Raw genomic sequence first — 27,168 nt, 5'->3', positions numbered from 1 at the left:
TCCCAACATTAACAGCCATACCCCATTTATCATATCCTCTCAGCTGGTTTGCTTGTTCTTCATTATCTACAATCCCCATAACTTTGACATCATCAGCAAAACAATTCATGTTCCCAGAAATATTTTTATGAATATCGTTCATAAAAACAATGAACAAAACAGGCCCTAACACTGATCTTTGAGGAACCCCGCTTAACCCTCCTGGCGGCTAACTTTTTCGTACTGAAAACGGCAAGCTACGAATATATTCGTAGCGGCATTTTTCGCTTCCCCCTTCGGTCACTCTAGCGTGTAATAGGAGGTGTGGTAGACTCTCCTTCAATTTGAATGGGAGGCGTGTTGCTGTCTGGCGTTGACGGGACCCACCGTGACCCAATATAGCTTCTCTCCAAATATCACTACAATGAATGGCGCTTTTAAGTACTTTTAACGTTATTTGTTACTTCATTTGAAACATACGCACGTGTGTTTAAATACAACGTCATTTAATTAGGAAAATAGGCATCATAAAACTTGAATGTGTATTAAAGGGGTAGGGGGAGGGGGAGGACTATATGTACATACACAATTATAAAATTTTAGGTGACAGGTACAATTCTTCCGTCATACATAATATTTTCTCAGTTTCTCTCTTTTAACCGAAGTTTTGGGGGTAACTGGTCTTGGCTATGTATCATTTTGTGATATACAACTTAAATTTTTAATCTAAACGTAGATTCAAATTCTATAACTAGTAGTTCTGAAATAATAACAATATTAATAATAATGAGAAACTAAAACTGGAAACTAAACAGAGGAAAAACAAAAGCCTTACTTATAAGTATGCGAAAAATACGTATCTTCTGTATGTAATAAAAACATCATGTAGTTAAAGATTTGAACGAAATTTTCTTGATCATTTTAGAATGATTTCTGAACCTAATTGGTAACTAAACGACTAATTATTTCTTTTCGATGCGAACCAGCTTATTTTTTTCACCAGCATGGATCAGACGTGAAAAAATGATGTTTAGAAAAAAATTAAAAATGTTATTAACTCAAAAATCGAAATTTTTACGAGGGACGTATATTACTTTACATGTCAAGTATCACAATTTTAGCGACAAAACAGAGAGCTAAAAATGAGCTAGAACTCGTTTCTGTTAAAGTAATATTTTCCTAATCAATGATTGAAGTAAGGGTGTTTGAAAAATTCTGCGTTTTGTATAAAATAAAATTATTATTTTATTTTATATTTCAATCTATGTTTTTCGAATTTCCATTTATTAATGAAAAAGAACACTATTGAATCGTAAAACGTTACACCGTATTATATTAGCATCAAGAAATAAATTATTTATATGCAGCAAAGAATGAGCGACAGTAAAAATAAAATATTTAAAACCATACAGCATTCAACATTCATTTGAATTAAAATATTGTTTGAAAACAAGTCTCCCTTTATAAAGTGGTAAGGATTCATCGACAGCTACATCTTTTTCGGATACATATACAGATTTAAATTTATTGTTAATATATTCATACACTTCATACATTTTTTTACGTCTTGGCTGGGGATGATTTCTTAAATCAATTGTATTATTGTCCGTGAAATGAAAAAAATTCATAATCACACTGAACCGTCTTTCAGACTTAACTTCTCCAAAAAAGGCAGTTTTTATCATTTGTTTTTGTGTCCAATACCATTTTTGTAACGGCTGTCGCATGATGTCTTGTAATAATGCTAGAAACACTCTAATTTCAATCGAGTCGGTTTCCTTCCAGTTCTGTATTCTAGAACGCGGCGTCAGTTCATTATTTTCAATGAAGTCCCGTGCATATCGATTTGTTTCGGTTGATATATAGTTGATAATGTTGTCATCCAAAAATTCGCAAAGAAATTCAACCGGTAAAGAATGATACAGTAATATTTTAATCCCCGGATTTCCTGTGAATGGGTAGCGTGGTGGAGGGGGAGCCAAATATTCGCTGTCTAATCTGACCCAGTCTCTTGCGTCATTTAGTGATGTATCTTCCTCCGTTTCACTATCAGAGAGCGATCCAGAAGACGATGAATCTGAATATTCATTATCTGAACATTCGTCCGAATCCATTTCTTCAAAAGGAACGCAGCAGAGTTGTTTGCTCAAATCAGCAGAGTGGAATATTATGAGCAGTATATTCCACTAATAAAGTGCAACTAAGAAGCACTTAGTCTTGAAAAAGCCTTTTTTTTTTTTTTGAAAAAATATCGAAAGGTATCTCAGAAGAAAGGGCAGAAAAAAACTTTGTTAACCGTGATAATCAGTGAATGAAATGGAATCTTGCCTCCTCTCCTAAATGTATAGTTTGTTATCTGTGAATGTTTCTACAATACATGACAATAGTAGATGCATAAACTAATCCATCAATAGTAATTTATCAGCATTCAAGTTGTAAGCCTAAACCACATGCGCATTTTCTATTGAACAACAATGCCCCGTTTCCTGTCTGTTTCTTTCCTTTATTCTGGTGCATTTAAAAGAATCACAAGGACCTGCTCTGTCACTTATTGATTTGCTTACATGAAGTTGAGACTGAACAACTTTTGTCAAGTATCCATTTCATTGTAGCAGAAGCATTCATTTAAATTTGAAATGGTCTAACTAAAGTATTGAATGAAGACATCCTCTGTGTAGAAAGAAGGCATGCTTGGAAGAAACCATACTTTGAAAACAAAATCAAACAATTATCCCTTATCTGTCATTAAACCGATGTTTGATTATAAAGCACTAAAATTTTCATACGCATTATTCGATCTCTGGCTTTGATTATCAAAAATATTCATAAAAGTGAGCATTTGCAAAACATACACTTAAAGAAACATACATATGAAAAATGGCTTTAAAATAAAATGAAATACTTATCATTAAGCAACAATTTTAATCTTAGCATTATTTATTAAAGTATTCATAATTATATTTGAATATGAACGATAAGAGATTTTGAGATAATATTTCAATAACAATTTTAAATGCTCGACTTAGATCAAAAATGACAAAACATCAAAAAAAAAAACTCATAAAAAGGCAATAGTTTAACTTTCTGCAAATAAATTAATTACATACATAAAAAAATAGCTTGGATTAAAGAAAAAACGTATCCTAAACGAAGGGAGGACTCAAGCTTCAAAACGTACTCAAAAAAAGAAAAAGGATCTAAAAATAAAAAATATCTAAGTGAGGCCATTACAAAATGAAAAAAAACACACAGTAATTTTGCGTTCGACGTATGGTCTTTTCAGCCCATACGGTTTATTATCCAAGAGCTTTGGAACACACACAAAAGTGTTCTTTAACATATAATTCTTAAAGCATTTTTATTAAAAGTGCACAGCTGGCTGCTTTCATTTGAGAACATAAGCTGTTTCTTCAAAATCAAGTTCGACTTTTCATTCCAATTTTGAACAGCTGGAAATAGCCGTTCAAATCAACTATAATTAGTGCCAAAGGCGTTTAAAAAATGAAATATTTAAAAAGTAGGATTTCTAACGTCTGGTGAAAAATATATAACATCATTAAATCGAATGAAAACTGACATTAAATCATAATCACCCTCTGATATTCTTATATTCAAACTAGCGTTTACATTAAGTTAGATTTATCACAATTGTGCCATTCCGCAGCTGCCTTTTTATCCATAATATATATTTTTTAATTTACTTGCAGAGTCCGATTATTCTGATAGTGGGCATAGGGCTCATTTGTATTTCAGTGCCCCCTAAGGCCCGACTAAGATTTTTAAAGACACTGGGCATGAAATTCATTCTGCTCCCCGCCCCCCGCATTCCTATATTTCAGCTTATTCTGAAGCTATAAAATATTTCGATACTTGCGTATTAACACAACCATGCTAAATTTGGTGGTAAACTTTTAATCACAACGTTCAAAAAGTAGAAAAGTTTTAGTATACGATAATTATATAATATGAGGTTAAACTTTGTCAGTTTAAAATAAATATCAAAGGTATTATGATATAACTTTTAATAGTAAATACAGACTAAACTTGGAGTGGTTTTGAGATTTGCAAATAGATCAATTTTTTAAGGGGATTTCTATCAACAAATAAAGAGATTTTTTCCCCGTCTTGGTATTTGCGAAAATATCAATGATAACATTGTACTCTAGATTCTGAGTGAAATCAGTATTTATTTTTATTTAACATGATAAATTAAGGATATTTTGCCACACTCCCCTGATATGTAAGAGAAGGGACCTGTGCCCCGCATGCCCCTGCAGTAATCAGGCTCTGTTTACTTGATTAAAGTAAAGCCTCTTTTGAATGCCGAAACACGTGTCTGCTGCTCTTATTACTATTTTTTCATTTTTAATATCACTTGTCGCATTATTATTTCACTTATCGCACGAATGAAAACATTTTATTTATAATGTAATGGTTTTTGTTTTCTGTAATTTAGTTTTTTTCGAGCGAAAACTAACATGAATATTTTCCAAAAACTTCTAGCTGCGTAAAAAAACGTGAAGTTTCACAACGTTTGAATTTAAGGTTATACATTAAGGCTATATATATATATATATATATATATATATATATATATATATATATATGGTTATATACCCCTTTTTACATTCTATTTATTTTTTGTTGTCAAAATTAAATTTTTAAAAACGTATGGTATAAAAAGGCATTTGAAGGCCTTAAAAATTAATCGCGCTAGCTCATAACATAAGCTGTCGAGACATTACATATTATGTGAGTATGATGAAGTGTGGTTACTCACACAATTTTTTAGACCAATTTTCTGATCATTTTGAAGATATTAGTGAAGTGTATGGTGTATGGAACAAAGTTAAAAAAGTGCCGGTATTAGGATAAGAGCATTATCCAGGACAGGACAGTATAGACATTTCTGATCTTTTTAAAGAGACTATTAGACGAAAGGTTACTCAAAACAGTCAATCATTGGAAACTTTCTGAATGGAACAAAAAAAAAAAAAACTTGATTTATTAAAAATAACTATTGAATATTATTCTTTTGTCATTTGTTTAAGGTATTTCAGAGAAGTTAGTCATCAAATGTTTTTAATTTAAGCCAGTTTAAGTCTAGTTAAAGATATTAAAGCTAAAAAAAAGTCACTTATATCGTATAAATAAACCTAATGGACTTAAATTAAAGTCATATTCGTTCTCAATAGATAAATATACGCACGATCAGTTCAATAAAATGTTGCGTCAAATTATGTGTTCCTTTGTCTCATTATTTAAGCGATATACATTCTATATGAAAAATTATCGTATAAGCTTTGTGCTACAATATGATAACGTTGTTTTTTCACTTTAATGATATACATTCTAATTTAGAAGAAAAACGAACTATCCTTGTGCTTTCAAATAAGATCCATATTATGTCCCCTTTTTTGTTGAACTAACAGGTTTTAAGTTGCAACTAGGCAGGAAACTACATTCCACAGAATCTCTTTTGTACTAGCTTTGATGAGCAGGTAGGCTGTCGCTCAGTGTCATGCGTCCCTAATGAAGCAGAAGGAACTCCCCACCCACTGCGGATTACAAGGGGGGTGAAATTCGTTTGAGAAAAGACTGACTCTTTATGGTCTCCACCTGGTATTTCGGTGGTGACACGAATCAGAAATTCTAGAAAAACATGGCCGCCGCTTGGAAGGTTAAAACCTCACTCCATTTAGAATAATTTCCCCTTACAACTACCCTTTGTTTCCTTCCAGTCAGCCAGTTTTTTACTCAAATGAAAGTTTTCCCTCCTATTCCTATATCAGCTAATTTGCTAAGTAGAGCAACATGCGGTACCTTATTGAAAGCTTTTTGAAAATCAATGTAAACATCTACAGGCTTCTTATTGGGTTGTTCTAATGTTGCAGGGTGCCACCATTTTTTCCTCCTGTGATTTAATAACCAAGAAAAGTAGATTGTAAACCGTTAAGGCCGTGATTAGCCTTCTTAGCACTCTAGTTATGGCTTTGAAAACAAATCATCTCCAATTTTTGATTTTTTAAAAATGAAACAGTAAGTATCAGTGGCGGCGATTTGAGGGGGGGGGAAGCGCCTCCCCCCCCCACTTTTTATGATTCATTTATTCATTTTATTTTCCAATGTAGGAACAAAAACTAGAAATTATAAAAAAAGCAGAAATGTCAAAAATTTCAGAACAGAAATATTTGTTTTTATTTAGTATATCTGTTTACAAAATATCATTTAGCCCAAACAGTAACTTTTAGTTTATGTATTCATTGTTTAGGTATTAGTAAATCAATTATTTTATTTAAACAAGCTATTCTTGTTTATTGAAATTATTACCAAGTGTTTATGAAATATCAAAATACTTCGAGGTAAATAATGTAAGTCTAATGCATGTTTAAGTGTTTCTTCCAGGAAAGTTATTGTGAACATAATTCATCAAACGTGAGTTAAGTGGGGAAGTTAAGTCAAAACTAGCCCGCGCAAAATTTTGTCCTTTTTTTCTTCATTTTTTTTGCTGCCACCAATAATCCTAGTTCCCTGACTTTTAGTTTTTTTTTTTTTTTTTTTTGTCCTCCTCCTGCCCCCCACACTTTTCAGTCTCAATCCCCGCCTCTGATAATTGTTATAACTCTATAGAAGTGATAAAATCTTCAGTAAACAGCCATATTCTCTGGCCAAAATTAGAAAGAAAGAAATTTAAATGTCAAAAGAATTATTGAATGATTTAGTTTTTTGTTTTCTGTAAAATTAGTTTTGGTGAAGATAACTGGTTTTCAAACTCATCGATTCAATTAATGTTTCAACTCTAGCACTTTAAAGGCAAAATATGAGATTTTCTGATCCCAGAAAAAGCACTAAGATATCCTTCTGTTGCTCTGAGTCAATGATGTATTGCTTTCCCAAAATATTTTTTTATTTTAGTTTTAATTAAATTACATTGAAATTTATTCTCATATTTTTTTGTATCGTAATTACTTTTTTCAGTTGATGTATTATTGATTTAATATTTATTTTAGTGAAACTTACAAGCCCAAATGGAACATTGAAGATATGCTCAATAGTTTATGTGTATCTGTTAATACCACTGATCCATCAGAGAAGGAAATTATGTGCAAAGATTTGAGCAAAATTATTGGTAAACATTTCTTACTTAAGTTCTAATGTTTTAAATTTAGAAAATACTATTTCTAAATATTGATATTAGAATTGTTAGTAAGTCACTTTTTGTAACTCATTCATAAAAATTACTTACTTGAAATATAGTTTGCCCTTTTTTTCTGTAGTAATAGTATTGATTGTAGAATGAAAAATGATATACAGTCAAACTCTCTTATAACGAGCACAAAAGGACTGCGGTATTTGCTCGTAATAACCGAGTGCTCGTAAAAAACAAGTGCATGAAAAAAAAAATCATCATAGTTTGCTAACTGTCTGAATGTGCTTCTTGTGTCATTGTTTTTAATTAATACACATTTATATAATAAAGGCTTTCTTATTCCACGAATTAAAAGAAGTGCTGTCATCACTTGTTTTCAGGATTTATGACTTATCACTTTCTTTTGACTTTGTTGAACAAAATTTACCAAATAAAAAAAAAAAAAAACAAGCTGAGCTGGAAATAATAGAAATTTTATGAATCACAAATATATTGCTCCTTTTGAGCCGGGTTTGCTCGTTAAAAGCGAGTTGTACTCCCATAGATTTAGCATTGTACCAACCAAGTATTTCCGGGTTCACATTGAATCAGGGCTCGTTATAATTGAGTTCGACTGTATTTATAAAAAAGGCACTCATCTCTGAATGTTGCTTTTATGTCCCAGAATTAATCCGAAATGTGGATTGCGGATCCATACCAGCAAAGAACTATAATGAGAGCATTGAAACAGCAGCAAACCACTAAAACACTGTAATGATGTATGGAAAGCTGTTTTCTAGAAATATCAAGGACTAATTGAAAGAGAGTTGGGTCTCTGGCGCCTGTAGCTGAATTTCAAAATTCCCCCCACCCTGGTCATCTTGATGGGAAGTCACTGTGACCTCCTAAATTTTTTTGAAGGGAACATTTGACTAATTAATTCAACAAATTAGGAGACAGTATTGCAGCTTTAATACTTATTTTCTTTTTGAAAATTGTTTTCAATAATGCCCAATGTTTCGTCGCAGTAGATGTTATCTATGTGTATGTGTGCATGCTCGAATTTTATCATTCGCTAGAAGCGGGAAGTATTCGATTTTTCAATTTTATTTTTATATAATAGATTAACATGTATGAACATCATTGGTGAAAAAATTTTTGCCATATGATAAGTATTTTTTTTAAAATTAATTATTAAAGTTCAAGCGATTGTGACGTCAAATGGCACAGGAAGTGACGTCATGTGCTCTTCCGCCGCGGGAGAAGCTGAAGGATGTGCAGTTGGCTTCGAAGACGAAATGTAAGGCTTACCTCCTCGCGTTTCTGGAACATTAAACCTCTTGTCCTCTCGGAAATATTCGAATACCATTATTGATCTTACTGGAGGAAGATTATTATATTGTGCTTTAACGAATCCGGCCTCCATAGTGTGTTCAAAAGGATTATTGAATTTCTAAAAAATAAAAATATCAGCGCACTCAAAATGTCTGTAGCTAAAACAAGGGATCTTCGGCGGAAGGCTGCCGATTAGTGCCCTGTGACGTAAGCTCGTGACGTTTCAGAAAAGTGCACTTTTGCGCATGGATTTTTAAAAATTCATTAAAAATCAATCACGATGTTTTAAAATTCCGCGATGGTGAATTTTTTAGTTTTGAGGGTCAATTAACAATATCCAATAGTCAAAATATGAACATTTAATAGGTTGCAACTTCCGTATTGGGATTTCATTCGGCAAATTGAGAATTTTCCCTTCCGAAAAATTTTAGTTCTCCCTACTGTAGGGTGTAGTACACCATTTCACATAAATTCAATAATATTTGCAATTTGTTAAACAATATAAATAATGTGCATTCTTGAACCAAATGAAAATAAACACTTTTCAGTTCTGTTTATAGCACACAATGTATTTATTACTTAAAAAAAAAAAGCTTTAATTTTTAAAATAATTTGTTTCAAACAACTTGGGGAATGTACAATAAACATAATTTACATATTTGCTAAAAGAAAGAAAGAACTCTTAAATTCTCTTTTAAATACAAATCAAAGTATTTTAAAAAAAATCTATTATCAGGAAGGCAAAGCAAATACAAAACACTTTGCTAATCTGAAACTGACAAATAAAACAGGACCATTTACATACAGACAAAATAAAAGTAGGAGATTGTGGGGCAAAGTGAAATAGCGAGAGAAAGTGAAATGATAAAATATTTACTCTGAAGATCAAAGCAAGTGATAATACAAGCGATTTTCAAGAAATAATACTCATTTTGTAATATTTCGCGGTTAGTCAAACATCATTTTACTTACTATTAATTGACAAAATTCTTTTTATAAACATTTTAAATGTGAAATGGAACCTACTAATGTTCATTGCTGTAGTTACTTGATTAATATTTAAGCTTATTTTTAATTTAAACATTTTGTACAATTATTCAAGTGCATGTTGGGCAAAGTGAAATAGTTGATTTTTACTTACATATTCATTTATCAATTTATTTGCATTCCTTCATTTGATAATTCACTTATTTTCTTCTTCATTCACTGTTTTATTCACTCATTTATTTTTTTTCTCATGCATTAACTATTTTATTCATTTATTCTTTTCACCATCTATTAATATTTTCATTTGTTCTTAAATTTTCTCATCCATTATACCAACAATTACTGCATAGAAGATACTTTATTAGAAGAATATTTAATTTTTCACTCTGCCCCATGAAAAAAAAAGTGAAAAATTTCCACCTTTTTTTTTGAAAGGTACAAATTTAGTGTCAAAAATGTAAAATAATGCTTCAATGCAAGTTTTATTATAAAATATATTGTTCTTTCTTCTTGCACTGTAATTTTCAAAACAATTGCTTATTATTTAATTTTTAAAAAAGTAAGTTATCTTAACTATTTTACTCTACCCCACGTTCCCTTAATATATTCTCTAATTAAGGGGGTATTCTAGTCTAGAGGCTCGATTTCAAGGCGATTTTGCGATCTTAATAAAAAAAAACTGTTACCATTTTTCTTTTTATTGGTACTTGACAGGTATAAAAATGTATAATAGTGGTTGGGGGGGGGGGAATTGAAATCAGTAGAGGCCGGCAAAGTGGGGACTCAGAAAAAAAGGTGCTTACTGGTTGACAAGATTCCAATCCTCCTGGTGTTCTGAAACATAAAATTAAGGTTGATCCTTGTTAAACAAGGATGTAGAATTGTCTGGACGTAGCCAGATTTGGAGCAGAAAAAAAAACACAGAATGGTGTCTTTTTGACAAAAAAAGGTTATTTTTGGCACCTTTTTTCAACTTTGGTAATTTTTTAAAAATTGTAAAAAACAAAAATTACAGAAACCCCTACATGGAGACAATTTTGATAATATTAAGAAAGTCTGTACCAAATTTCAAATAAATAAGTGCATTATAACTTGAGATATCTTGTCAACCGTATTGAAAAAAAGTAGTTTAGAGAAATGCGTTTAAATTTTGCAGTCGCATATTGGATAGTCTGAGTTCTTTAATGGTATGCTATACCTATATTTTTTTGAACAGTCATCCCTGCCTTATACATTGTTCCTTCCTATACCTCAAAAGCTACATTTTTGGCAGATCTTTCAGCCATAAGAACAGTTCTGCCTTCTTTTGAAGATTCGGAAGCTTGTACCTTGGAGCATTTGTTACGCTGTTGATCTCGTTTGCTGACTTTTTCTTTGTCTATCTAGATGAATATTACTTGGACTTTTTATTTTATCTGTTTTATACTTAAAATCCATGGTGGCGACAGATCAGGGAAAAGTCAGACAACTTAATCACTCAGGGAAAAATCGGGGAAATATCACGGGATTTTGAAAAAATAACAAAAATTTAGGGAAAATTGATCAAAGAAGAAAAAAATTTTTTTTTTCTTTCAAAATGAAGTACTTTGATTTCCTACGAGTTTTTCATCAATTATTTGTTTTAAAAAAATAAAATTACTGAGGTGAGATTACACAGTGCCGCATATTTATGCATCGTTTTTCCTTAAGGTCAAAGTATTGAATCTTAGGATGAACTTTGTAAGATTACTTCTGTGTCTGTAAAGTTGTTAATTTTACCTTGCTTGAACTTTCCTTCCACGCATTCCAAGCTACGTAAAATAAACAGCCCAAGGCAAAGAGGAAGCCATCATTAATGACTTTGCTCTCTTGCCTTTGCTTATTGTCTTGAAGTAATTAGCATACTGTAATCAGGGTTTCAAGAAAAATCTTTGTTTTTGAAATTAATGTTGAAAAAATCTTAAAAGTTATCACTTGACGTTTTTAATTTAATTGCTAAAACTGAATTTTGACTTAAAATCAAATTTGTTTCTTTGCCATGGTATTATTGGCTGTCACTTCAGATTACACGAAGGGTTTCTTTTCAGACTTTAAAACTCTTTTATTTTAAAACCATATACATATACATTTTGAAGTTAATAATTATTTTTGAATTTCAATGCTGTTTGTTTCTAAAGTAATCTAAGATTTTGAAATTGAGTTGTGTACATAAGTAAATATTTTTATTATTTTTCAATAGTTAAAATGCTGTATTCATTCATTAAAACCTAAGTTCTTGATTAGAGATAGCTCAATATGGCTGGTTGTTGAAAGATTTCAATTTGTTTTACATAAATATGTCTATTCTGCCGAGTGTAAGTAAAGGGCAGTTACTGCACATTTTTCTTTTTTTTTCTTTCTTTTTTTTGCATTTTTGTCATTTGTTGTACTTTATTGTACATACTTGCTTGTTTGGTTCCCGCTGAAAAAGAGGCGTGAAAGAAACATCTAATTCCAACATTTTTCCTATTGTTAATACTCAATCGAGCACACATTTCTTCAAATATTTCGAAAACTAATAAATTCTGCAAATACTGCCGTTTACTTGCACATGGCAGTATCATTTACGAAAGTAAAACTACATTACTTCTATACTTTAACTATCACTTGTTATTCTTGCAGCAACAATTATACTGCTTGAAAATTCAGTTCAAGATTATTTCCATTTAAATATTTTAGTTTTATCATGATTAGATATGTCTTTAAGAGTGGTTTTAATAATTTCTTAGAATTCTTATGTTAACTGCTTTCATTAAGTCAAGTATTTGTTTTAGCTTTCCTACAATATTTCTCTGTCGATAATTTAATATACTATTTTACCCCCCCCCCAAAAAAAAAAGAAGCATCTTTTCAAAATATATTTTTAATTAACAGCTTAAACTGTTTTAAGTACTGCATTTTGTTTAATATGCAATGCTTTTCAGGTAGGCAAAAAAAGGAAACCATTATCGTTGGTAACGTCAATCAATGAAATTTGATGAACTTAATCAGGGATAAGTCGGGGAACTTTCTTTTTCAGTTTCTGTCGCCACCCTGAAATCTGAATTTAACACTAAAAAAATACACAGCACATGGGGAACGTACATATACGTGGCTTGATGGTTGTGTGTCGGGTATGAATCGAGAAAAAAAGAATTTATCTTAACAAAATTAACTATAACTCCTAAAATGATTCGAAGTTCTGTAAATCCTCTTGGAAGCTTATTCTTAAAGGTCTAAACTTTGAAAATATGAAAAAAAAATCAATTTTTTGAATTTCTAGACTAAAAAACCTCCTTAAGGCCTTCCAATATTTTGTTCAAATAAGACTTCTTATGCTTACATTATTTATTATAAAAAATATAAACACTTAGCCTAAGAAAAACTTTCTACTTCAAACTATTATCGACAAATTGTCACCACCTCCCCCCCCCCTCAAAAAATGGAATCATCTGGTATAGAACGCCCTCCACCACGGCTCCCTGGTATATAAATTGTTTGTATAAGCCTTGAGCTGACTCAATGAATCGGAATAGAATTTCCTGCCTCGAGTAAAATTCTCTTTTTTTTGTGAATTATGGATTGTTTCATTTTCTCTTCTAGCTTTTTTCTTGGGAGTTTTTTTTTATTTATTTTTATTTTTTTTTTTATAAAAGCATTTTTTTACTTATATGATCAATTCAAAAAAATTCCAAATTATTATTAATATTTTTTTTAATCAGCCAAAATGCACCCCCCTTTCTGCTGCGCCCCTGGGGAGAGTCATTCCTGCCAACCCCTTAGTACACTACTGGGTATAACAAGCTAAACAGGTGTGATTTAGTAGAAAGAATTGGTCATGTAGTTCAAAGAAATAGCAATAGAAGTACCTCATACTTTACTGCACTTTATGGCGGTTGGGCTTGTGGTGAAAAGCATTCTGATCTTATCTAATTTTATTCAGAACGATCAAAGGGTGTACACTCAAAGCATTTTTTCTAAAAAACAACAAAATGCCAACTGAAATTCATAATTGCATTTTGGTTCTCAAAACCAAAGGGAGTCTTGGCCCCCCCCCCCACTCTTTTTCCCTAAATGGTATAAAGGCTTCTTCTAACAAGATGGCTTGAGGAACTGAAGAACTTAACAGGAAATCAAAAGTTACAAACTATCATACCAAAAAATTTTATATATCATCCAGAGGTTGATTGGAAAAACTACAGTGAAACTTCACTGAAGCTACCACTTGAGGTTCCTGAAAGATGTGGTTGTTAATGTAGGTTGGTCGCTCTTAGAGGTGGTTTTTGAAGTTGCAAGGAACAATAATGGCACCAATAGAAATCAGTTATATTCTGCTTTAAAAATGTAAGTTAAGAATTTATTCAAATGGAGAAACTTGAAATTTTGTTATTTAATTTTTAATACAAATTACTGCTTGCATAATTTTTCCATTTAGAAACTAATTTGCTTTTAAATATGATGAGATATTTGCTAGCTCTAGATTCTTAGGGTTTTTTTTTTCGAAACTACTATTGTTTCTAGTTTAGATTTTGGCAGCAAAATTAATTTATTGTTCTGATCATTATTACAATCGAGTGCAATTATGGGACTATTTATTAATTGTTCAAATGAGCTGAAAATAGTTTTTCACCACTCAAATGGCCAAGGATTGTCTGTTCCCTTCACAAACAATCAATAAAATTTCAAGAAACAACATTTTGGAAACTATTGCAACTATCAATCTACCAACTACCAACACTTCATGCCTGATCTGCTTTAAGATAAGATGTGGCATCTTTCCACGGATGCAAAAACTGTGCCTTTCTTTTTGTAGCCCATTTATCACCTTTTTTTTAAAAAAAAAATCTCTTTGAAGCCTTTAGAAGAATGGATTTTACCCTGATATTCTAGATTCTTTCCACTTTTGTAAGTAAGAAAAGACTAAGAGTTTTGTGATTTGCTGGTTGCTGTTAGAGGTTTTGATGGCCACTCTTAGAGGATTTTTAACATTGAGTAGATAGGGGAGAAAATCGGTACCTCAGAAAATCAGTCATTAATGGAGGTGGTTGCTCATAGAAGTTTCACTGTATATAGCAAGGAAGAGAAGCAGGTACATGTAGGTGATGAAAATACAAGATTTTCTTTTTTTCTGCATTAAAACATTGGCTGAAAAAGTAGATTATTTAATATCAAAAGCTGTTCTATATAGTGATTAGAAATGTTGTTTTCATTTGATTTTTTAATTGCATTATAAAAGATTTATTCAGATATTTTTAAACTCTTGATGGCAATAGAATAATTCTTTTCAGGTAAATTTTAATAATTTCAAACTATATTTATTCTTCTGAATTATGATTTTTACTAATTTTAGGAGAATCTTTTGAGTTAAAAATGTTAACAAGTTCAAAAGCTGTATCTACTGATGATATGAAAGCTGATCTGAGCAAAAAGGTAATATTTGCTTTCTTACTTTTATACTAACTTACTAGGATTAATTTGGAAACTCAAGAATGGTTTTAGTGACTGAGCAGAATCAATAAAAAATAAAAAAAAGCTCCAACTAAATTGATTTTGTGTCACTTTCACTCAGTTTAAATAGTTGTTGTAGTTAAAAAAAAAGAATTCTTTCACACATTAATCACACTCTTGAGAGAATAAGATGGTATATTTTCCAACAAAACTGCCCATACTTGTCCACAAGTAGTTTTTCCCCCCACATTACCATTACAATAGTAAAATTTCATTTCTATAGGAAGACGCCCCACTTTCTTCTTTAATGTTGTTTGAGTAGGCATGTTTATATTCAAAATTTCCCATTCGAAAATAATATGTATAATCATTCACATAAAATTGCACCAAAGTAATAATGTTCCATTGAAGTATTCCATACTAACAACAGTGAGGCACTGCAAGCTTTTAAAAATGTGCTTAAATTACGCTGTCAGTCCTGTAGTCATCGTTGGCTGGGTTTTTAAAAACGTGGAAAAACTGATCTTCACAAAATATCATTTTTTCGACTTATTTTCAGTACATTGACTTTTTCTAAATTAAAAATGCTGAACTCGGAAATAATGAATAAATGTGTTGATTTTATTCATTTTAGGAACACTTTTTGAAATCTAAAGGGGTCCATAGTTCAGTCATAATGTATATATAAAAGGGCTAAATTTGCAAAATGCGATGTAGTTCTAATTTTTTAATATGTTTGGATCAGTTAGGTTAGTGTGAACCCAAGTCTGCAGTTTCAAAAAACCTGTGCTCACCAATCTTTGAAGAGTGATATCTCAAAAACTATTGATTATACACCATTCTAGTTGACTTAAATAGTTGCAAATTTAATGTGTTTTAAAATCGCAAATAACAATTAGTATAAAAAAATTCATAGTTTAGGGCAGCAATAGGCAACCTAAATTAACTGCCGATTGACTTTCCAAAATTAGCGAACACTATGATAGACTTGGGGGTGAGGGGGATGATCCTTGCTACACTGTGCCACTAGTAACAGCCCGTTCAAAACAATGTTCTCCTACTTTAAAAATTTGTTAAACATTCATAACAAGTTTTATTTCTAAATCTATTGTAATTTTTGTGGACATTTTTCAAGATCAAGAGGCAAGAAGACTCTTTCCTTGAAAATTTAAAATTGTTTTACTTCCAACTATTATAAAGAGCTTTGAAAAAAAAAATCAAATTTTAGAATATTAGGCCCTAATGTTTTTTCCATAAAATAATGTTTATTAATAGTACTCTGCCAAAAAAAGACAACATGCTAACATGGTCCAGAATGTTGTGAGGATTGACTGAAAATGGGTTCAAGATCGACCAGTCGATTGCAATCCACGGGTTGCCTACCACTGGTTTAGGGGTTATAAAATGAAAACTGATTTTGTAGTTTTGCACATGTTAACATGTAAAACTACAAAATCGGAATTGAAGCTTTACTTGTTTGTTGCTTTCCTTGCTTTTCAGTCAGTTTAACATGGAAGTTGCTTCCCTTGATATTTGCAAGTTAACATTGTTTACGATGATGCATTTTTGATGCCAAATTTGGAGAGAAATTGTCAAATGTTATCAAGCGTAGCTACTTTTCATACCAAATATAGGTCATCATAAATTTTTCTAAAATATTCTAATGTTTTCCCATTTAATTGATGTTTAGTGGTTAACTGTTGACACTATTTCTTTAATTAAATGATTATATATATATATATATATATATATATATATATATATATATATATATATATATATATATATATATATATATATATATATTGTGCATTTGGGTATCAAAACACTATTTTAAATGTATCACTGATAGTAAACAATCCAATAATATTAAATGGTTCTGCTTTATAATTAACCTAATAATGCATTGTCTGTAAGATGCATAAAAATGTTCTATTTCATGAATTTCAGTTTTGTGTAAAAAAAAAAAAATACTTCAACCCCACTTCCCTCATGTGACACATTTTCATCAATGAAATGTGTAATTGTAACAATGATGATATATTATGTGTCTATAATTTTTACTTTTCTCATTTAATAGGAGTTTCCCTGGAATGTGCTAAAGAAAACAAAATTTGAACTATGGACTAGAATTATGCCAGTAAAGACTGTTGAGAATGAAGACTATATGGTAATTTTTAAAATTATTATATCTTAAAAGGATATCATTTGAATGGCTGCATGGGCGTTGCCAGGATTCCGGTCTGCTTTGTTTCTATTTGGCAGTAACTCTGTACTGCATCATTAAATCGTTACTGCATTTTCGGAATAAGGTTATTAGCAGAAGCATAATGTAAATTGTTATTTTTCCCTTCCACTAAATGTATTTTCTAGATTAATGCATTAATATAATAATTAATGCATTAATATAATAATTAATGCATAATTATATGTGCATATAAATGAGTGTTGCATTTATGCTGTATATATGTGTATGTTTCAGATGCATATCTATAGGAAGAGGAAATGATAGACGAGAAGAAATTGATGTTGCAGCTGAAGCTGAAAGTATGAAACTCAATCCATTTCTTTCGCATCCATTTTTATTTCCTTTTACCATTTTTAATTTTTGTCAAAATAGATTTCTTTTGTGTTAAATCCCAGAAAGTACCGAGTTATTTCTCTACATTGTTTGTAATGAAAGTGAGAATAGTTCTAAATGCACTATACACTAATTATTATTAGTAGTACAAATTTTTGTATTTCCCCCCTCCTTAAAAACATTTCATCACCAATATTTCATTTGTGTCTCCTACTTTAAAATTTCCCTTGTTGACTTTTAGTTATAAATTTCTGCTGAAAATAATTGAACATGTATGATAGAGACGTAGTTTTTTACATTGATTTGATATGATGTAATTTTTTTTTGCAAATTTTTGTTTTATGTTTTGCTAGAACTTTGAATTAATTTTCAAACAAAGGCAACTATGTCACCAACCAAAAGCATACTCTTGCCATTGCTGTGTTAGGAAGTAGGAAAACATAGCCCTAAAATGCCCTTTTTCAATCAGCTCGGCATAGAGATAGGTTGTAATCTTGTTAGATTTATATTAGTGCCAACATAACACCCTCAAATACTCAGCCTTAATCCCCCCTTTTTTTATTCAAAAAAGTTGGACTTAAAATGTTTACAGCCTTAAAAAGTCTCCAACCCTCCCCAAAGTTCATTAGACTTACAAACTTGTTTCATCTTCATTTTCTCTGAATTCTCTAGACAGTTAGGACATCTGTATTGCAACTTTTGTATTTTTTTGAATCAACACGTCATTTCAATAAAATGGTCCTTGATTTTTTAAACTACATCTTCATTTATGACAATTGAAATTTGAAACTTCAAACAAACGTGACCTATTAGCAAGAAGGTTACTAAACTATTTGATAGGTAAAATTATCATGCATGCTTTGAGCCCCATTAAATATAACTATATTTTCTTATATATTCAAACTCATATCCTACTGTCATACTAACCTGAAGCATAAACAAGAGCGATGTATTATGTAGGAACAGTTATTGTTGTTTTGTGAATGCTCTTAATGTGTATGTGAACAAAGTATTTTTGTAATTGCCGTTGGTAGAGAGATAGCAAATATAGGGGAGACCACGGCTAGTTAGCACAGTTTTCACTTTCTGATTTTTCTATTTTTTCTGTAGTATTTACGGTAAACATGATTTATGCCTCTGATAGGGTAACATCTTGCCTACAAAAAAGCACTGAGAGCATCATCTAAAATTTACTGGGAAACTCGTAAAAAATATTTTCCGAAGATGCCTTAACAGTGCCAACTAACCCCTGAGTCCGGGTTAGTTGGCATAGGTAGTGGGGTAAGTTGGCATATGATGTGAGGCAAGCATTTCTACTTGTCTTTATGTAAGGTGCAGTTAGAAATACTGTTAATGTGCTTGAAATTGAACATTGTATGTGTCAAAACAAAAAAAGAAACCACTCACACATTTTTAAGAACACAAAAAGTATATTGACAAAAATATGCAAATCATAAGAAGTCAAAATCATATCATCCAGTTAAGCCACATGGCAACTGAATAAAGTGCAGGGTCACTGGTTATCATAATGGGTGACTCAATTTTTTTGATGATTTTATTAGATTTGTACCACGTTATGTTCATGTTTTCTAGCCAACACCAGTTTCCCTTATATTTCTCCATTATAGATACTTTAAATTCACCATTCCAAGTTTCTGTAATTTTTCCAGTTAACACCCTGCAAATTTATTTCATAGTTACATAGTCCCCCACAATGAGACCCCCAACATCAATCTTATGACTCTGAGTCCCTACGACCTTTTTCGCGTTTGAGTTTTTCACACTAACCTCACTTTGCAAAGGCAAAATTCCATCTTCTTCATCATTATCACTGCTTGAACTCAATCCAAGTCCACCTAAACTGTTATTACTCTATACATACATATTTCATCTCTATACCCTCCTCTTCATCGGTGGAGCAAAGTACACATTTCATTTTCTTTGCCTTTTTTTGCCGGTTTCATATTTTTTAACCGTGGTCTAAACTCTTTTTTTCGTACTCCGCTTTAGATTTTCTTTCTTCTGTTCATCTTCCAGCAGCCTTTTTTCCAGTGTATTTGTCAAGATAGCAGAGGTTTTTTTTTTTGTGATCACGGATGGATATTACTACTGGTGACCCTGCTTCAGGGAACAGCCTAATATCTTCAGGAAATAAGCTCTGAAAGATATCCCTTGAAGTGCCTGACTTATATGAAGGTCCTGGTATAGCAAGAAATCCAGTTTTCGTTTCATTGCATGTCCCAGGCTGATCAGGATCAATTATAATAAATTAATTTATTATTATGAAGTACTTAATACTAAACTAAAATTATGTCGGTATGAATGTTAGCATACCTTAACTTATCCGTTGTTGTGGGGTTAGTTGGCATACTCAGTCAGCTTATGTCAACTAGCCTCTGATATGTATGCCAACTAACCCCAACACGGCAAGTAAATAAACATGGCAACCAAAACAAATGTTCATCAACTACAGCAGAAATGAACTTATAACCTCTTAGCTAAATGTCCAAAGATACTAAAAATTTGTGAATGTTACCTCTGTGTGAATACGCTACTATACAAACAACAATTACTGAATAATTAAAATTTACTTACTGATACGAAAATCACGTTTTCAATCTTTCCACTCAAAGCAATGGCTGGATCCAGGTGGCGTTCTCATGAAAGATGGACATGTCAATGATGATCACGTCAGTGGCTCAGTGGTGCTCTGAATCAACCGTGGAGTTTTTTAAAATCACAATGCTAACTAACCCTTTATGCGAACTAACCCCAATCTCCCCTACTCTTAATATCTACCAAATTTTCAATGAAGTAAAAGGATTTCTTAGTTCAATATGTTTAACTCATTGTACCAATTTCTGGATTTTTATAATTATGAGTTGTAGGTTATGATTTGAATGACATCATACATTGTATTTTAGTTCATCATTGCTTTTGTTATAAAAATTAACTTTTCTTGTAGTAAGGATAAATTGATCTATATAGTTATGACATCTGGAAAATTAATATTTTGTAAATAAGGTCTTCCTTTTATTTCAAGTTAAAAAAAAAAGGTAAAATGTGTTTCTATTTTTACAAAAATTGAAATAATGTACTGAAATGTAGTAAATCTAGAAACACTAGTATTCAGCAAGCCTAGGAACAACTACCTATTGTAGATTTTTAAATGCACTTTTGATTTTTTAACTTTTAAACGAATATTTCAGTAGGAATTTCAATATGCATGTTTTAAACCCAAAGTAGATTTTACAGTAAGCAGGATTTTTTAATGTGGCTTCATCCTCTAATTTGCACACCTTTTCCCCCCTCTCTCCTTTTTTCTTTCGTTTTCCCTTTAAAGATATGATTAAGATTCTCAAAATCTCACCCTATTAATAATGTTGCAACTAATTTGAATGCAATTTTAGTGCGAGATTTTTGCAATAAATATATCCTTAATAGCAAGCAAGATTTTTTGCCTGGTTACATTCTTTGTTTTGGGTAGTATTATCTTTCTTTCCTTTTTTATACATATAATCAAGATCATCCCAGTGTTTTTAATGTTGCCACAAATTTGAGTATTTTAAGTAGGAGCACCATTTTTGCAGTAAGTTATTGTATATGGTTAATTCCATATGTGACAGACATTACATCAGACAACTATTTTTCTTAGTTTCAGGTACCAAATATTAAAATATGTTTATAAATTTTGGTGTACTAAGACATTTTTATGCCCTTATTACATACAAATAAAAAAAAATATTTTGTTGAATTAAATGTTTGAGTTATAAAGTAATAAAACACCGTGACAGACATTACGAAAAATGGACATGGAAATGAGCCGATGCCTCGTTGTTAACCAATTGCTCTGAATTGATTTATGTTATGGGTTCAAAAAAAAGTTGTTAGTAAACAAAGAATGCTTTCTACAATATTTAAGTGAAAAAAGTAAAAATTTCAAAAAAGGGTTTTTTTAAAAATATTTCAACTGTGTGACAGACATTACAAGATTTTGTGACAGACATTACACGTGCAAAATTTTTATTTAAATTTCTATCAGTAAATGAAAAATATTTATTTCTTATGACATTAAATGTTACAAATTGAATACTTAAATGATTTGGAAGATGAAAAATAGTTAAACTACGTTATTAAAGTTTGTAAAACCCACGAGAGTTGACCAAAGTTGGAGCAACTGTGGTCGCTACTATTTGTGTTTTATTATACCAAACAGCATGGTCTTCTGACTCAAATTTAAATAGTCCTTTTATTTTGGCTGGCCCAAGACACTTTATTTGGTACTGTTCTTCCTCTGTTTTAATTATTATACCATTAAACTTTTCATTGTCATATGTTGCAGTGACCCACTGACCGCATTGAAATTCTTCAGGAAATTCTTTAATAACATTACTTGGAGGTAATGGTATTAAAGAGCTTTCCACGCATTCTCCAGTTTTAAAATTAAAAATTATTCCCTTTTTGCTGTCTGATATTGAACTATAAAATATTTTCCCTTCAGAGCAAGAACGGCAACTGTGCTTTCCTGGTATTTGGAATTCCTTGATTTCTTCATCATCTATTCTCCACAAATTATCCCAATCTGCTTTCATTGCTTGAATGTTTTTCTGACCTGAACAATACATTCCAGGACAAACCCTTTTTGCTGCCAAAATCAACTTAGAAATTGTTACAATTTGATGCTTGCATATTTAAATAAACTATTGCGACAGACATTACACATGTGACAGACATTACATTTGTAACAGACATTACAAATTTAAAAACTCTCTATATAATTCAATCTTTTAGGATTTTTAAAATTAACTACATGGACATGTTTCTTATAACACAGAATAAGAGGAAATATAAATAAAAGTATAAGATATAAACATATAATTGTTAAAACTTAAAAAAATTATGTTTTTTGTGACAGACATTACAGGTTTCAGAGAGATTATTCTAAAACCTTTAAAAAATTCAAAAACATTTTTTTATCAATAACTTTGATGTTTTTCAAGTGCTCATGAATCATTTTTCTTGACTAATAAAACTTTTGAAAGGGATCCATTTCAAATTTTTAATTTAAAGGAAAATCAAAGTTGTGAAAATAAAGCTTGTAGTTTCGGTCAGAGAATTCACTCTAAAAAATACTTCATAAAAAATATTAAGATATAATAATAGCAGTGAATTTTATTAATTTCAAAAAATTTGTTTTATTTCCTACACATTATGATCCAAAACTAAAAGTTTTGATGAAATTTAAAAATTAGCAACTATGTCCACATATTCATGGAATTAACCATATGCATTATTTAAAAATCATTTCTAATTTTACTTCCTGGTGTCCATGTTGGAGCATGATTTCTAACATAATGCTTTTTTATTTCTACTGTAAGTATAACTGTACTAAAGCTAGATTAACTGCAGTAATAATATAATTTATTTTATTTATTTATTTCAGTGATGAGGAATTAAAGATGAACACTGAAAAACAAAAGTGCATAAATGGGGCAAAAAATTTCTTTGTTAGCAAGTTACTAATGGTTTTCCTGCAAAAAATATATATTAAATTTTTAAAAATTGTAAATGAATTCAAGAACTGTAAATCAAACTAATCCAGCTGAAATGTAAGTGCAAAAAAATTGCTCACTGCAACTCATAAATTTGTTTTAATGCAGAGATATCAACGTTAGAGCAACCAGAATTTACCCCAGGGTTGCCGCACCACAAAAAAACCTGAAGAAACAAGAAATTCAAAAATCAAAAAAAAAAAAAAAGGGGGGGGGGGAATCCAGGGAATTTTATAAAACCTATAATAATATATATGTATTTTTTTATTGAAGTTGTAAAAATCAATGCCCAAACTACAGAATAATAATAATGATATTTTTTAAATAATCATAAACAAAATAAAAAATGGTAGTTTTAGTGGGTTTTTTTTTGTTTAAGTAAATATTAAAATGTCTATCATGAAAGCAAAAAACTTTAATTGTTTCATTTGACATGAGGCTTGAATATTATGCTGATTTAATTTAGAGAGCATTAAATTAGTGATCAATATTTATTGTTCTGGTTACTTTCACATTTTTTCTCTTATAAAGTCCCAGTAATGAATGGTAAAGAGAGGTCTTTTTTCTTTGTATAAAAAGTTTAATAAGTTCCTTCATCATGATATTATTTCAGTTAAAATAAATTCTTCTTTATTTCCTGTTATTTTAATTTGTTTTTTCCCCTTGTAATAAACTATCATGATATTAATGTTCTTTTTTAAATATCAGGGTTCACTTGTTTATAATGTTTCAGATTCATATAGGGAAAATGCAGGGAATTTTTTCCCCAGATTGGAGTGGCAATCCTGCCTCTAGGGGGGGGGGGTTCAAAAATGACCTTACATGTTTATAAGCTACTATATTAGAATTGGTAATGATTTTTAAAAAAAAAACAAGGCCTCTGTATATATTTTTTGGTTCCTTAAATATAAAGAAACAGTTATTAATGAAAACAAGAAAGCCTTTCCCTACAGACATAACATTGAAGTATGTTAGTGATTGATTGAATCAAAGTGAAATAAGATTCACAGTGCGTTTGGTTTTATTGTTGGCATAAATGAATTTTGAGATGAAAATTTTTTATTTTCATAACAGATTTTAAATAAAATATGTTTTTGAGAGCGAACAATTGAATTTCGAGGAACTTTATTTTTCTCCTAAAAGAAAGCTTGCAAAAAGGTTTTATTTTTATCATGAATATCTTTTTTTTTTCAAAGGTTTTTTTTTTACTACAATTTTTTAGAAAATGCTTATAGGAAAGCAGTAAAACTAGTTGCCTCAATATTGCATTAAAAAAATTCTTGCTCATTTGCCTATTTATTTTATTTTATTTTACCATTTCAAATGCAGTGAGATTTCTGTAATAATGCATTACAGTTTAAAGAGACTGGATTTGTAAATTGTTGATTAAATTAAAAGCTCTTTTAAGATTTCTGCTTGACCTTCTAGAGGTGACTTATATCTCAATAGTAGCAATTACAAGTTTCCAAGTTTTTATTTACAGACAAAACAGCGCATGAAAGATTTATTGCATAAATCACGGAAATAACACCCAGGGCGATGGTGGGGATTGAATCCTTGAGCTCCTGTATTGCTCATGTACAGGCAACTACTAGGCCATAAAGGCCCCAAAATTAATTTTATATTGACTTATAGTTTTCCTTTTACATAAAAACTGCATTTTAAAAAATCAGTTTTAAAAATTAAAAAGGTATGCTTTTCATAATTTGCAACCTGAACCAATTCAAAAAGAGACAGTTATCTGATGATAGAAAACTGATGTTACTGTAGGAGAAAGTTACTCTTTTAGTTCTAATTGAAATTTCTTGTTATTTTGATGCTAGACTGTTTTACTAGGCCTATTCACATCATCTTAAATATTTGATTCTCTACAATTTGTCCAAGTTGGATCTGTGGGGTAATAAGTGCTTGAAATCACGTAAAATGAGGTTTTTGAGATTCTTTTATAAGAAATCCAGCCCCGGGCAGCTCAAATTGGCAAAAAACAAACAGCTGCTCTTTGCTTATCTTTTTACTGTTTTAAAGGTATGGGTGCCGTAAATAAATATCTCTCTTTATTATTAGCAGACTGCGCGTTATTGTGAGGCTCTGAGAAGTTGAGCTCCGACTGTGACAATGTTTACATCTGTTTCGGAAAATAAGGAGGAGTAATTGGTGTTGAGTTGAGAAACTTTCTTAGTAGTTTTTCAAAAATATTTCAACTAAAATCCAAGCGAATAACGCATCTATTTTTCACTAAGCTTCCTTAAAACAGGTAAAAAGAAGTCAAGATCACAGCTCAACTAACCAGAGCTGCACTATAGGCCCCCTTAGATGAATGTTTGTCATTTGGCAATAGATTTTGAGATATTTTGCTCAACTAAATGCAAATCGGTTTCGGAATTTCATAAATTCCTCTGTTTGTTAAGAGAAATTTCCTCATCTAGTTTCAAGATAAATTTTCTGCAATTATGTTGAAAAAATTCTCAGACACAATTAGTTTGTGGTGTAAAAAGAGTTAAAAGTTGCATAAACAAATACAGTTAAACTTGCTTAGAACAAGCATGAAGGGACCACAATATTTGCTTTTTATAAATCTCGTAAAATGTTAAATTTACCGACTGTGTGGAAAAAATCTAGTATGTGCAAAAATCATAAATTTTTATATACTTGCTTTATTTTTTTTATTAATAGTATTTCTGCACTGTACCAACAAAGATGGTTAATTTGCTTTGAAATGTCTTATTGTTTCTTGCTTGAGTGATTGTTTTCAAGAAATACTCATGGTCCAAAAAACATCATTTGCTCCCGTGGCTAAAAAAAAAGTTGGAAGTTTTTCTACCCATCAAAAGCTGTTGAATACTTCGAAGGGTGTTCAGCTTCAATTTTCATCCTTGTTCATTCATTACATTTTTCATCCACATTAGTTTGAGTTACAATAACTTCAAAAGTATATCTCAGAAATGACACCATTAGTGTCAACAAATATATAATTTTCAAATGCAAAGTCTTCTCAAAATTTTTTTTTAAAAAAAAGGGGGAGAGAGAGATGGCGTTATCTCACTTATTCTCGGACTTTGAGTGATAACTTACTTTCGTTCCAAATGTTGAATGGAATTTGACCCAACAAGGATAAGCCAAGCTCAAGTCCATAGAAATTGTATGAATTACAAAAATATTGCTCGCTCAAACGGGGTTAGCTTGTTGAAAACGAGTAGTGTTCCAATAGAATTACCTTTAAACTAAACTAATATTTCCCATTTCTTTGCTAAATCCAGGTTCTTGTAAAATCATGACTTGTTATAAGCAAGTTCGACTGTACTTTGTTTCGTTTATTGTTATTATTGTTTCAAAAATGTGGGCTTGGCCAATGCAGCTTTAGCAAAAAACTGCATTTGTTTACCAAATTTTATATTCCAAGGTCTAAACATTTTCCCCAGTGCACATGCCACAAACCAAACTTTTTATTTAATATGTAATGTATACACATGTGTTCTCACACACACATAAAAATATTTGTATTGTATTTGTATTTTTATACTCTAAAATATAGTTGTTGTTGTTAAACAATTGTTATCATAGTTTCTATTATTGGATTGTTTGTATTTTAAAGATTTGTATCATTCATTTGAAAAATAAATGGTGTTTCTTAAGTATTCTCATTTTTTTGTAAAGATGTTTACATATTTTGTATCTAAAATGTCTACTTAAATAGGTACTTTTTTTTAAAATCCAGTTTGAAATACTGGATATTTGTTGTTCTAACATGTCTTTATAAATTTCTATCAACAAGACTTAGTTTATAAAAATTATGTTAAGACATAGTTTTCTTTGCATTGACCTTGCCTCTTTCAAACCCAGTCTGCCCCCCCCCCTCCTAAAAAAGGGGGAAAAGAGAAATCTTGATGCAACCCTTCCAACCATTCCTTATTGCAAATTCTTTATTATTATTTGTGTGCAGGCGTTTTGAGTGTTTTTGCTAAAAAAAATACATTGTTATATTTTTACTTTATAATAATTCATTCCAACTCTTTATGATAGTATAAAAAAAAAAAGGGGCAGCCTAGAATTGAAAATTTTTGTCTAGTTTATTCCTTATTTTCCCTTCCTATTGTAGGTAAATGTGTTGTAATATACATTCCTCCCAATGTCTCATCTTTGCAAAAAAAAAAATTGCAGTT

The 27,168-nt window shown here is 30.7% G+C and overlaps 1 protein-coding gene across 1 annotated transcript in view; it reads left to right on the top strand.

The window, feature by feature from the left end:
* The window catches only part of LOC129231236 (mitotic spindle assembly checkpoint protein MAD2B-like), a 36,717-nt gene extending 10,080 nt beyond the window's left edge, over positions 1–26,637 (top strand). Inside the window, exons 3-7 of the mRNA XM_054865507.1 lie at positions 6,990–7,108; positions 14,778–14,857; positions 16,956–17,045; positions 17,358–17,422; positions 22,900–26,637. Of these exons, the coding sequence (XP_054721482.1) occupies positions 6,990–7,108; positions 14,778–14,857; positions 16,956–17,045; positions 17,358–17,384 (316 nt within the window). The 3' untranslated portion in view covers positions 17,385–17,422; positions 22,900–26,637. The remainder of the gene's footprint in view (positions 1–6,989; positions 7,109–14,777; positions 14,858–16,955; positions 17,046–17,357; positions 17,423–22,899) is intronic.
* Positions 26,638–27,168: the final 531 nt, after the last annotated feature.

Source organism: Uloborus diversus, chromosome 10, assembly GCF_026930045.1.
Source record: "Uloborus diversus isolate 005 chromosome 10, Udiv.v.3.1, whole genome shotgun sequence".
Taxonomy (NCBI): domain Eukaryota; kingdom Metazoa; phylum Arthropoda; class Arachnida; order Araneae; family Uloboridae; genus Uloborus; species Uloborus diversus.
This window is presented reverse-complemented; position numbering and strand designations above follow the sequence as displayed.